The 13,103-nt window shown below is 38.2% G+C and overlaps 1 protein-coding gene across 3 annotated transcripts in view; it reads left to right on the top strand.

Moving 5' to 3' along the window:
* MYB (MYB proto-oncogene, transcription factor) overlaps positions 1–13,103 on the top strand; it is a 37,906-nt gene that overhangs the window by 10,797 nt on the left and 14,006 nt on the right. For 2 of the 3 annotated variants that reach the window (XM_003898144.5, XM_009206052.4), the window contains exons 6-15: positions 329–563; positions 2,113–2,193; positions 2,627–2,731; positions 4,022–4,276; positions 5,227–5,589; positions 7,171–7,313; positions 8,344–8,458; positions 8,549–8,674; positions 9,593–9,703; positions 11,169–11,276. In XM_003898144.5, coding sequence (XP_003898193.1) covers positions 329–563; positions 2,113–2,193; positions 2,627–2,731; positions 4,022–4,276; positions 5,227–5,589; positions 7,171–7,313; positions 8,344–8,458; positions 8,549–8,674; positions 9,593–9,703; positions 11,169–11,276 — 1,642 coding nt within the window. The remainder of the gene's footprint in view (positions 1–328; positions 564–2,112; positions 2,194–2,626; positions 2,732–4,021; positions 4,277–5,226; positions 5,590–7,170; positions 7,314–8,343; positions 8,459–8,548; positions 8,675–9,592; positions 9,704–11,168; positions 11,277–13,103) is intronic. The other variant, XM_003898143.5, reaches the window with a different exon arrangement.

Raw genomic sequence — 13,103 nt, 5'->3', positions numbered from 1 at the left:
TTGTACCGCGACCGGTCAGAATAAACCGGAAACGTTATTGTATTGAAAGTACTCCTTTACCAAGGAAATGAAATGGTTAAAAGATACTGATATTTCTAGAAAACGACACGCATTCCAGATTGTGTAATTAAGAGAAATCTATGGATTTCTAACTAGGTACTAGAGAAAGCCTGATCTTAGCAGGTGGAGAAGAAGGAAACAATTCAAAAGAGAAAACAACTATTAGGCCCAAGGGAAAGGTCACTGTTAGAAACAGTTTTCTGTCAATTCACTTTAATCTGAATTGAAATTTTTGTTTGTGAAATTTGTGTGATATATTTCTGTGCAGAACTGATAATGCTATCAAGAACCACTGGAATTCTACAATGCGTCGGAAGGTCGAACAGGAAGGTTATCTGCAGGAGTCTTCAAAAGCCAGCCAGCCAGCAGTGGCCACAAGCTTCCAGAAGAACAGTCATTTGATGGGTTTTGCGCAGGCTCCACCTACAGCTCAACTCCCTGCAACTGGCCAGCCCACTGTTAACAACGACTATTCCTATTACCACATTTCTGAAGCACAAAATGTAAGCCATTCCTGAGAATCTAGTTTAATGAGAGAGATGGCTAGTTTAGCTCCAGGTGATAATCATACTTTGCAGTTGTATACTTTTCAGAGAACTTTCCTGTGCATGATCATGGCCAGTCTTCACCTATGCCCTTTGAAGTAGATAGGATGTAGGTATTGTTTGTTACCCCTGGTTTATGTCTCCAGAAACGAGGATGGTAAGTGCTTTGCCCAGGGTGACACAGCTCATAGAGATAGTGCTGACTAGAAAACGAGCTGTCTGATTCTAACTTGCTGCTTCAAATCTAATTGGAAGGCAACCTTTGAATGTAAATTTACTTAAGGTACTATTGAAGAATAGGGGAATGGAGTCGCATTTGTAGATGTAATGTTTTTCTCTTCCAAAATGAAAAGGGAAGGTAGTATTATGTTTAAAGAGGAGAGAGTTTGACACTGAAAGTCAGTGGTTATGGTATGTTCCATTCTGGTAGTGATCAGGCAGACATGTCTTAATTTATTCACTCAGTAAATGTTTACCTTCTTACTCTGAGCCAGGAGCAGAACTTTGTGACATTCATTTTCTGATGTCTCCTTTCAGTCTCCATTGGATCAGTGTGATCCCTTCCTTATTTCTAGTATTTATATTTAGGGAAAGGGATAATCCATAATAGGTGGAAAAATAAGAAGAAAGGGGAAAAAAAATCGAGAAACTTTAATCTTAAGACCAACAATAATAAATGATGAAACGTACCCAAGAATAGAGAGCTCATATGCAAATTATATGCAAAGCATGTTCTTAAATAGTTTTTATTCTTCTCTGTTCGTGGATTAGACTACAAACTTTACAGAAAGGTCTCAGATGAATAAATTGTCATAAGTCCTGTGCTTTTTATTAAAACTCAAAATTATTCCAAGAAAAAATATATATATCGCCCAGGCTGGAGTGCAGTGGCACCATCTCGGCTCACTGCAAGCTCCGCTTCCCGGGTTCACGCCATTCTCCTGCCTCAGCCTCCGAATAGCTGGGACTACAGGCGCCCACCACCACGCCCAGCTAATTTTTTGTATTTTTAGTAGAGATGGGTTTCACCGTGTTAGCCAGGATGGTCTTGATCTCCTGACCTCATGATCCGCCCGCCTCGCCCTCCCAAAGTGCTGGGATTACAGGTGTGAGCCACCGCGCCCGGCAAGAAAAATATTTTTATTTACCAACAGCTGGTACCATCAGTTTTTCCCATAGAAACAATTTTCAAACATTCATTAATGTATTTTAGAATATATTTTTTGTTGTTTTTTCATTGTGTTTTTCTGTAATTAAGGAACACATCCCAAAATTTAAAGTGCTTGTCAGCACTTCCCAAGGATTGATGAGGACTTTACATTTTTTTCACTATGTTCCTTTAGCTGTTTAGCCATTTCAAAGGCCTGACTAAATTTCACATTAAAAGGTTTTTTAAAATTGTTTAGTGTATTTTATCAGTAAAGTGTTTTTTTCTCTCAGTCCCAGAACAAAACCTCAGCATATGTAGCCTGAATGACGTGGCCTTTGTTTTGTCTTTTCCATCTAGGTCTCCAGTCATGTTCCATACCCTGTAGCGTTACATGTAAATATAGTCAATGTCCCTCAGCCAGCTGCCGCCGCCATTCAGGTAAGATCATTGATCATTAACTGTTCAAAGCACCATTTTTAAGAAATCCTTATTTCTTTCATCTAAACACGTATTTTCACCTGAGCAACTGAAGTAAAAAGGAAAAGGAACATGGAGAGGAGAGCAGAGTCTTGGCCAGCAATCTATTAATCTTGTCTTCTAGAATGAGTTTGCTCTAGAGTTTTCTGATTCTTTGATGTTGCAAGATGAAATAACTCATCAGTCAGCATCTACTCTTGTCTGAGATTTCACATCACTCCCTTAAGTCTGAAATAACATTCACAAAGACTTCTGTAGGAGCCAATTTGGTTGGTGTTTTCGCAGTGAGGCTCTTTGGGCCGTGTGGTACCTCATGACCATATTGGCTACACCTATTGTATTTGCAGCTTCCAGTCAGACCTTTGTCTTTATTTCCCTTACCTTGTAATTTCAGAGACACTATAATGATGAAGACCCTGAGAAGGAAAAGCGAATAAAGGAATTAGAATTGCTCCTAATGTCAACTGAGAATGAGCTAAAGGGACAGCAGGCGCTACCAGTAAGACTGTCGTCATGTGCTTGAATGAGGGGATAGCAGCTTTGCCTCAGTTTACCTAAGCACTCTTCTCTTCTAAATATTACACTTACCAAGGCTCTATATATCCTTTCAGAATGTCTCAACACAAGAAGTTGCTTGTAGTAAAATGTAGTTTGTATCAGAATATATGCTGATTAAATTGGAAGCCGTCTTTTTGTAATTGCAATAAAAATGCAATATCCACTTATGATTGTTATCATCAATTTTTTTTTTCTTCAGAAGGACTATAATCAGTTTAAAGACTAGCAAAGATAAAATGAATGAAAATCTGCATTTTCTACAGAGCTATGTATATGGTACCATTTTGGTTTTTTTCTATTATTTTGTTAACCTATATTTTCATATTTTATAATTTCAGATATGATTTGATGCAGGTTCAGTATATACATGTAAAAGGTTATATATAAAACCTCTTCATAAATAACATTAGCTGCTCTCTTTTATTTGCACATGTGAAAGTGATGTGGGCCATTACTGAATTCTGACATCTTCTTTAGCGACTGGACAGCCAACTGGGATGGCTCCTTGTGCTTTGTAACATATATAGTTAACCAACAAAGACAATAAAAGAGAAGTGATGCCCAGTAGGTGTTCCTAGGGGTAAATTTATTTTTGTTAAATAATAAGATGATTATGTGCACATGCTAGTTCGACCACTTTTTAACTTTAGTTAATGTTTTGCAATTTCTCCTGTTGTGTGGTCATACTGTAAGGAGACTTCTGTTAATTTGCTCTTCTGCTTTCCTAACCACGTTGATTTGGCAGTGCTTCACTGCATCAATGCAATCTGTAGCATTAGAAAGGGATAGAAGCAACAAGAATATGTGTAGATCAAAGCAACTCTGCCTTCTGAGTCCTCTAGCTTTTTTGTGGTTAGAATGCAAATAGGACAGTTCTTCAGTTCTTCACTCACAGCAAGCATTTATGGACCTTGGCAAATTATATTAAAGTGGAATTTTAAAACAATACGAGAATTATACTTCGAAATATAGACCTATGATTTGACGTTTTTACAAAATGATAGCAAGGTAATCATATAGTAGGTACAACCTCTAGCACTATTAAAAACAGGGTCTTGCATTGATAAAAGGAAACATCTTGACAACTGTTTCATAGGCGTAAGTTTGGGATGATGCAACTACTCTTATCTTTCCTCCAACAGCATCTGATACCTTGTGCAACTTCATTGCTAAGTTCCTTCTCCCTTTCTTCTCTCCTCTCTTTATTTCTACACCCTTCCCCCTTCCTTAGACACAGAACCACACATGCAGCTACCCCGGGTGGCACAGCACCACCATTGCCGACCACACCAGACCTCATGGAGACACTGCACCTGTTTCCTGTTTGGGAGAACACCACTCCACTCCATCTCTGCCAGCGGATCCTGGCTCCCTACCTGAAGAAAGCGCCTCGCCAGCAAGGTGCATGATCGTCCACCAGGGCACCATTCTGGATAATGTTAAGAACCTCTTAGAATTTGCAGAAACACTCCAATTTATAGATTCTGTAAGTAGAATTGTGAAGGGAAGTTAACGATTCTGGAAGATCAATTAGAAAACCCATTTCTTAAATCATTGCCATTTTCTATAGCCAAGATGTTGTTAGCATGTATTAATGTAAAGGTAGAAGTATGATTTTCATCTTCATTCGTATGTTTTTTCAAAGATCTGATTTCATAGCCTACCGAGACAAAAGTATTTATAAATACTTACAAAACAGGACTTTTGAAGGAAGAGTTTTTTTCACATTTTCACACTTTTCCTTCAAAAGTCATATTTTTAAAAATAGTCAAATTGATGACTTACAAAGCAGAGCTTGGATTATGGGAATGGAATGGTGTTTGAGTTACTTTTAACTTTTTTTTTTTTCTTTGCTTCATGGTGCTTCTCTAGAATTTTATCTTGCTTTTGAATGGCACATTAAGGGTTTGCTTACTCAGAGCTGAAAGCCATCTTTTAGTGTATTTGAAGTGATAATCAGCTTCTTGGTCATACCTGGCTCTTTCCACAAAATGCTGATTATTGATTACTGGTCCTATTGCTTCACTGAGATGAATCATCTTTAGTGAAACAAATTTGTATTCAGCACCTCCTCAGCAAACACTTGGTTCCTTTCCCAGTTGGTTAAAAAGCATTTATTGCACTCATTGGATAGGAGATGACCATTGCCGTAATATGCGGTCTAGAAAAGGTCTTCATTTTGCTTTCCATTGCATGCAGATGTAGAGTGTCGGGAGGTCCCTGCAGCACGTCAGAGGGCCAGCCTCGAGGCAGCCCGCTAGACCCCGCTCTACTGCAGTATAACAGAGCAACTGCTCATCTTGAAGCTGTTGCTCAAGAAGCCAAACCAATGGGCCCAGTGTTTGCTTTGCGTTGAGCATCTCTTTCTCAGTGCTGTGTTTCAGGTGATGATGGCACACACTGTCTCAAAGTTCTGTGCCTCCCACATTGTTTCAGGATTCTTCATCATGGTGTGATCTCAGCAGTTTTGAATTCTTTGAAGAAGCAGATTTTTCACCTAGCCAACATCACACAGGCAAAGCCCTACATCTTCAGCAAAGAGAGGGCAATGGGACTAGACCTGCAGGAGAACCTAGCCCAAGGGTGAACAAACGTATGTTGAGTGAGAGTTCACTTGACCCACCCAAGGTCTTACCTCCTGCAAGGCACAGCACAATTCCGCTGGTCATCCTTCGAAAAAAACGGGGCCAGGCCAGCCCCTTAGCCACTGGAGACTCTAGCTCCTTCATATTTGCTGACGTCAGCAGTTCAACTCCCAAGCGTTCCCCTGTCAAAAGCCTACCCTTCTCTCCCTCGCAGGTAGAACACAACTTCTGCACAGCTGTTACTCATTTTCAACAGACACCTGAGCCTTAATAATCTAGAAACTAATACTTCGGAACAAATGACTAATTACTGCTGCCTTCGCTGATTTCATTCCGTAGTTGAATCTAGCTGTTGCTAAGTTATACTGCCTTCCAAAGTTTAGGCTGTCTGCAGGCTAACTGTTGATTTTGGCATCATTCTCTCTCTCTTACTTTTTGGGTGGTTTTGAAAGATAGTTGCATGAAACGTACTTTTATTTCCTTCAACACTAGAGTTTAACATTTCTGTCCCTTTCTTTTTCTCCCATCTGATCCCTCCCTTTAAAATTGTTAACATCATTTCTGTCTCATTGTTCATTTATTTTTATGTGATTCACTGACCCAGGGGAGGAGGGAACCAAATTGTGTTTATATAACATTTGGGGTGCAACTAGAAAATTTAAAGGTTCCAATTCATCTTTAAGTGGAAGAGTTTGGGAAGAAGAGGAGAAACAAATGCTTAAGGAAAAGAACATATTTTTAATTTCAGTTTCTCAACATTGGCTCTTTTGAGTTGTGCCATGCTATTTTACTAGTGCAGTTTTTGCCAACGAATATTTTTATTTCATACAGCTTTTTCTAAGGCATGAAAATTACAATGCTTATCAGAGATTTGTGTTCCTAAATTATTTAAATAATTAAATTTAGTAGGTAATTTGGTACTTTAAAACATTTTTCCAGTTGTATCTGTTGAATTTGTTTTAAGAACAGATTTAGGTATGATATAGGCATACACATTTGGGAAACACTGAATCAAACAGAAAGTTAAAAGTAGGTTTCTTAGCTGGACATAGTGGCATGGGCCTGTAGTCCTAGCTACTGGGGAAGCTAAGGTGAGAGGATCGCTTGATCCCAGGAGTTCAAGTTCAGTCTGGGGAATGTAGCAAGACCCCATTTCTTTAAAACCTTTTTTTTTAACTGCAGGCCTTCTCAGAGTTATTAATATGCCGTTGTGCCTTGTGAATTTCCAGGAGAAGATTACAATATGTTGTGTTTCCCAAATTTATTTTACCTTGGAATTCTTTATGGAACACCTAGTTTTTTCCCAGAACTTTAGTGTTCTGAGAGACACACCTTTTATTATTCAAGAATTTTCCACATAATGTAAACCTTTTGTAATACTAATTTTGGTTCATATATTATTAAAGAGAAAAAACAAAGTATGAAAGGAAACTATTAATTATTAACTATTATTTTCCCCCAAATCACTAAAGCCTTTTAAATGTTAAGAAAGAACACATCTCATTATCTTTAATGATAAGCGTCATTTATTGAGAATATTTTCTCACAGTTTTGCAAGTTTTTCAGCATTGACCCTAAATTTTATTTCTTGGAAACCACACCCAAATCTTGGGTGCTCAGTTGAAATAAAACAATACCCTAGTCAACATGACATGCTTGTTAGCATCTTTATTATTTAATACAGTGGGTCAGTAAAACATTCTTGTTATCTAGATGTGATTTTTAAATTGTGATTTTTAAATTTAAAGAATTGCCATCTAATCTAAGTAATTTTTTTCTTTTTCTCCATGTTTAGTTCTTAAACACTTCCAGTAACCATGAAAACTCAGACTCGGAAATGCCTTCTTTAACTTCCACCCCTCTCATTGGTCACAAATTGACTGTTACAACACCATTTCATAGAGACCAGACTGTGAAAACTCAAAAGGAAAATACTGTGTAAGTCTTTGGTTCAGGAAATAAAATTATTTATCTTATTTACTTATATTTAGTTAATGGAATATAGTCCCCAGATGTCTGATCCACTTGTATGTGCATAATTTTACTGACCACTTATATATAATTATGTCTATTCTCACGTTGAATATATCTGTCCTGGGCATATTTCAACTACCTACTGGTAGATGGGAAGATAAACTAAATTACCTTTGTAACTGACTCCAAAATTTCCTATCTATGCACAAGTAGTTTTCATAAAACTTATCCGTTCAGTTTGTTTGTTCCCTCCATAAGGCCTTCTTATGAAAGCCAGATTGTCAACCTCCTTTCCTCTCTAATTATAAGTTTCAGAATAAGAATGAGTATGATTTCTTACCTAGTTTGTATTTTTATTTAATTTTATTTGTTTATTATTTATTTATTTTTAGTTTGTATTTTTTAATCTTATTTTTCTTTTTGAATTTATGTGTAGATAGGACCTCTTCTGACATCCCCAAGAATATTATATGATTAGAAGCCAAGGGATGAGTAAGCAGTCATTTTTATTCAATAAAGCCTTAATCAATTCAGAAAAATGGTAGAGAAAGTGTGAATTATCAGAAACCTTGAAAAGAAATGCACTCTTATTTCGAAGTACAAAAAGTAAATTTTGAAAGGTTAACATGTTTTGTAGTCTGGGCTCTGTTTACATGAATAGGGAAAACTGATTTGTAAATGACATCAGGTCTTCTTGATGCTCATAGTCTTATACAGATCATAGGCACTATATGTGTCTTCAGAGCCATTAAGGAAAGATGGAAAATCATTTAATGCTTTTATTCTTCGAGATATAATATTTTGAAATATTTGAAAATATGTGATATGCATATTCTCTTTTTCTTAACGAATAATATGATTAATCAGCATACCAAATTCCAAATCCATAACAGAGTTTGTTGTATTCAGTGGAAAAATATTAAATGTAGCAGGTAAAGCCACGTAGGGACATGTATTGTTTTATATTGAACCACTGTTTCTTTTCTTTTTAAAGTTTTAGAACCCCAGCTATCAAAAGGTCAATCTTAGAAAGCTCTCCAAGAACTCCTACACCATTCAAACACGCGCTTGCAGCTCAAGAAATTAAATACGGTCCCCTGAAGATGCTAGTAAGTTCTAGAAAAGTTCTTGGGTTTAGTTGGTTTGTTAGTCCCGTCAGAAGTTCTCTCTGATGCAAAAATACCCACTCTTCCCTTTAGCCTCAGACACCCTCTCATCTAGTAGAAGACCTGCAGGATGTGATCAAACAGGAATCTGATGAATCTGGAATTGTTGCTGAGTTTCAAGAAAACGGACCACCCTTACTGAAGAAAATCAAACAAGAGGTAAACACGAAATCCTTTGGAAGCAACAAGCTGAGAATCCTGCCCACTTTGTTCCTTGTGTGCAGCTTGATATGTCTGCCACTGGCACTGTGCAACACTACCACTTTTCATGCAAGATTTTCATACAAGGTGCAGTGAAAAAGTACTGCCAGACTGTAGGCATCATTGGCCTTTCCTTTGGGAAGCCAAGCCATCTCTATCTACTTCATGTTTGGACAGAAAACATGCTAGAGAGGATCAAGAAAAGGGAGGGAAACAGCTTTTTAATGTACTTTTAAACATTATTGATTATAGAAAGTTGATATTTCTTTTTTAGATGTGAAGAATTGGAATTTAAATTAAAATAATAGTACCTTTAATTCATTGTATTAAAAAAAGGGAATCTAACCTGCAAGGATCAAAGTTTTAGCTTGTTGGCCACAGTTGTTTTCCAGCAGGTTAGATACAGTGCTGCTTGAATTTATTTTCATGTAAAGATAAGTATTTGATATTTTTTCATAGTTAAAAATCTGATTTGCTTATTCAGTAATACAGAGTTTTACCAGAAGTGTGATTAAAAACCAGTCTTTTGTCACCAAAAGACCCTTTATGTCACCAAAATAAAATCCTTGACAGATACAATGCTACTAGGTATATCATTAAAATATATTTATAATAGAATAAACACCTAGAATCAGAACATTGGTTGAAAACATAGGAGCTTTATGGGCAGTAAATTTGGAGCTAGTCACATTTTAAATTTGCCAACAATGGTTCTTTGTTGAATCCAGAAGATAGAGCAAAATGTTACACTGATAGTGTAAGTTAGCAACATAGTTTTATATAAGTATTTGAGGGACTGGCCAGAAATATACTCCTGACTGTACATGTTTCATAGGAAGTTCTAGAAACAACAAAGCACTTTCTATATGCTTTCAGGTGGAATCTCCAACTGATAAATCAGGAAACTTCTTCTGTTCACACCACTGGGAAGGGGACAGTCTGAATACCCAACTGTTCACGCAGACCTCGCCTGTGGCAGATGCACCGGTAAGTATGTGTGCACTGGCCCCTAAGTTGTTATATGACGCTGGCGCCTCACACAGTCCTGTATGTGGCATGTGGGGCTGCTGCGGTTTCAGCACTGCCTCTTTAAGGCATCTTATTTCTAAATATTCTCCTGTGCATGGTTTTTAAAAACTGATTATTAATGTAGAGTATAAAGTTGGGTTTTTCATGTATTAGAAACGTTGCAGACCTTTTCATTATTTGTTTTCTTATGATATGAGTGCCTTTGCCATTTAAAAAAATCAGCCACATGGATATAAAAACTATGTTAATTTTTATATTTTCCTTTATTTGTCTTCTAAATAATATTGTCTTCTTGTTAAGTTGTCTGTTGTTTGGTTTGTGTAGCATCTCATATGGTATCAACCAGTGTCTATAGCAGATGCCCAGTATTGTACCCAATTGCTTTGGGTTACTACCACCATTTTTAAAGTTTATGATTTGTGAATGGTTGTCCTTATGTCTTAAGGAAAATCAGAGCTATTAACAACTGCTGAGATTTATTTAGTAGGTACTAAGTGGTAAGTACTATTCTAGGGGCTTTCAATGAATTAATTCAATTAATTCTCACAAGTATCCTGTAAGGTTGGTATTATTTTTATTAATTTTTTTTTTTTTGAGACAGAGTTTCGCTCTTGTTGCCCAGGCTGGAGTGCAATGATGCGATCTCAGCTCACCACAACATCTGCCTCCCGGGTTCAAGCGATTCTCCTGCCTCAGTCTCCCGAGTAGCTGGGATTACTGGCATGCACCACCACACCCGGCTAATTTTGAATTTTTAGTAGAGACAGGGTTTCTCCATGTTGGTCAGGCTGGTCTCGAACTCCCGACCTCAGGTGATCCACCCGCCTCAGCCTCCCAAAGTGCTAGGATTATAGGCCTGAGCCACTGCGCCCGGCCAGGTGGGTATTACTATCATTTCTATTACGTCAACCGGAAAACAGAGGCACAAAGAGGCTTAGTCATTCGCTCAAGATTATATACCTAATAAGGGATGGTGCTGGGTTGGAACTCAGGTCTTGTTCTAAATTCCCTACTGTTTACCATTTTTTGCCAATAATTTATAGCTCTAAAGTATTGATAGTTCTGTACCAGTATATGAAATAAAGTGTTCTCTCCCCAGAACTTAGTTAATCTTCTGTTTTGAAAGGCATGTATTTATTAATTCATTCAGCAGATGTTTTTTGAGTGCCTAACACATGCCTAGAATTCTGGGATCCCGAAGGAGCTTTGTGTTGTGGTGATGTTTGCCACAGTGGGATTACGTTTCAGACATAGTTGAGTTCTCCTTTTAGCTCGTAGTGAGGAGAATTTCTGGCAGATAACTGCATTTTTTAATGCTAATGTGTATCATCTCATAGTAATCTACTCTCCACAGTGTTAGAGAAATGTTGGCTCTCATATTATCCAACCTCATTTAAATTTCAAATTATTCTCTTCCCTTTAGAATATTCTTACAAGCTCCATTTTAATGGCACCAGCATCAGAAGATGAAGACAATGTTCTCAAAGCATTTACAGTACCTAAAAACAGGTCCCTGGCGAGCCCCTTGCAGGTAATTACTATTCCAACATTGGTATTTTAAAATTCATTTGCTGAAAAACTGTCATCTTTGATGATGGTGGTGGTGGTGGTGGTGGTGGTGCTGGTAGTGCCGGTGGTCTGTTTTTTGTTTTCAACATTTTAACATAGAGGAGTAATGCTTTTATACTATTTCTTGATGTCTAGAAAAATCCAATAATTCCTTTTTGCTACTCACATGAGACATGCTAGAAATTTTTGAGTGCAGATTTCCCAAAGCATGATGAAATGAAACATTTCTTATTGTGACTGAGACTAAGATCATGTATTACATGTGTGTCACTATCTTCTTCTGCCCTCAAATGTTTTATAAAAATATATCGATATAGTTTATTCCAAATTTTTTATTTTTTATGCTGTATCCCTAGGCAACCAAAGCTCAGAGACTGTTCCAATTTTAAATGAAGTCTGAAATTAGTCAGACAGAAAATAATTGCAATGTATTTGACTGTCAGAATAAGAAAGTCAACTGTCAATGTTGTGAGGCCAATCTGAAGTTGACCATCTGCTGTGAGGTTTTAATATCAAAAGAGATTTCCCTTGTAACCCTAAAGTGAGTGTGTGTTGATGAAATATAACAAATTCCAAATTAATCCTGAGCCAAATGTAAATAAGAATGCAAATTTTGCTTCCCTAAATTATTTAAAGCAGTTTCTAACATTAAATAGCCCAATACCCAGCCACCTGCAGAGCCCTCTCTCCTCCATCCCCCTGTGCCATGCAGAGGGAAACTTCATAACCCTAGAGAAATTGAAGAGCCTGGATTCAGAAGCTGAAAGTCATATTTCTTGCTGTAAGTTAAATGGCACGATCATAGGATAGCAACCTTTGAGAGTCTGACCATTCCCTTAAAGGGGTTTCCCATCTTTGTGATAGTTTCTCATTCCAAATTGTGAGAATCTTAAAACTTGCCCTGTTTAAGTATTTGCGATGCTTAGTTTTTCGGGTTTTGTTGTTGTTGTTTTGTTTCTTGAGACAGGGTCTTACCCCGTGGCCCAGGCTAGAGTGTAGTGGGGTGATCTCAGCTCACTGCAATCTCCACCTCCCAGATTCAAGTGATTCTCATACCTCAGCCTCCCAAGTAGCTGGAATTACAGGTGTGAGCCACCAGCACCCAGCTATTTTTTTTGTATTTTTGGGTAAAGACGGAGTTTTGCCATGTTGGCCAGGCAGGTCTCGAATTCCTGGTTTCAAGTGATCTGCCCGCCTCGGCCTCCTACAGTGCTGGGATTACAGGTGTGAGCCACCGCACCTGGCCAATGCTTAGTATTATTTTGAAATAAGGGTTGCAAGCACATTTTGTTTAATTAAATCAGATTGATTCCTTCCTGGCCTTTCTCTGACAGCAATTGTTTTGGTAAAATGGCTGTGGACTGGAGTGTGAGACAGGGAGTCAGTATTTATTGGGAATCTGGACAAGTTCCTATGTCAGTGAGTCTAGAGTCGGCCCCGTGTGGAGAAGACTCAGAATATCACAAAGAGGCCAGACGCAGTGGCTCACACCTGTAATCCCAGCACTTTGGGAGGCCAAGGCAGGTGGATAACTTGAGGTCAGGAGTTCGAGACCAGCCTGGCCAACACGGTGCAACCCCATCTCTACTAATCCCAGCTACTCAGGAGGCCGAGGCAGGAGGATCGCTTGAACCCGCGAGGCAGAGGCTGCAGTGAGCCGAGATCGTGCCACTGCACTCCAGCCTGGGTGACAGAACGAGACTCCGTCTCAAAAAAACTATCGCAAAGAATTGGGAGATGAGGGAGAAAATGAACTCCACCCAGACATAAGAGGAGCCCAGAAAGGGAA

This window comes from Papio anubis, chromosome 6 (assembly GCF_008728515.1).
Source record: "Papio anubis isolate 15944 chromosome 6, Panubis1.0, whole genome shotgun sequence".
In the NCBI taxonomy this organism is placed as follows: domain Eukaryota; kingdom Metazoa; phylum Chordata; class Mammalia; order Primates; family Cercopithecidae; genus Papio; species Papio anubis.
The sequence above is the reverse complement of the archived record's forward strand: the minus strand, read 5'-3'. Positions and strand labels throughout refer to the sequence as shown.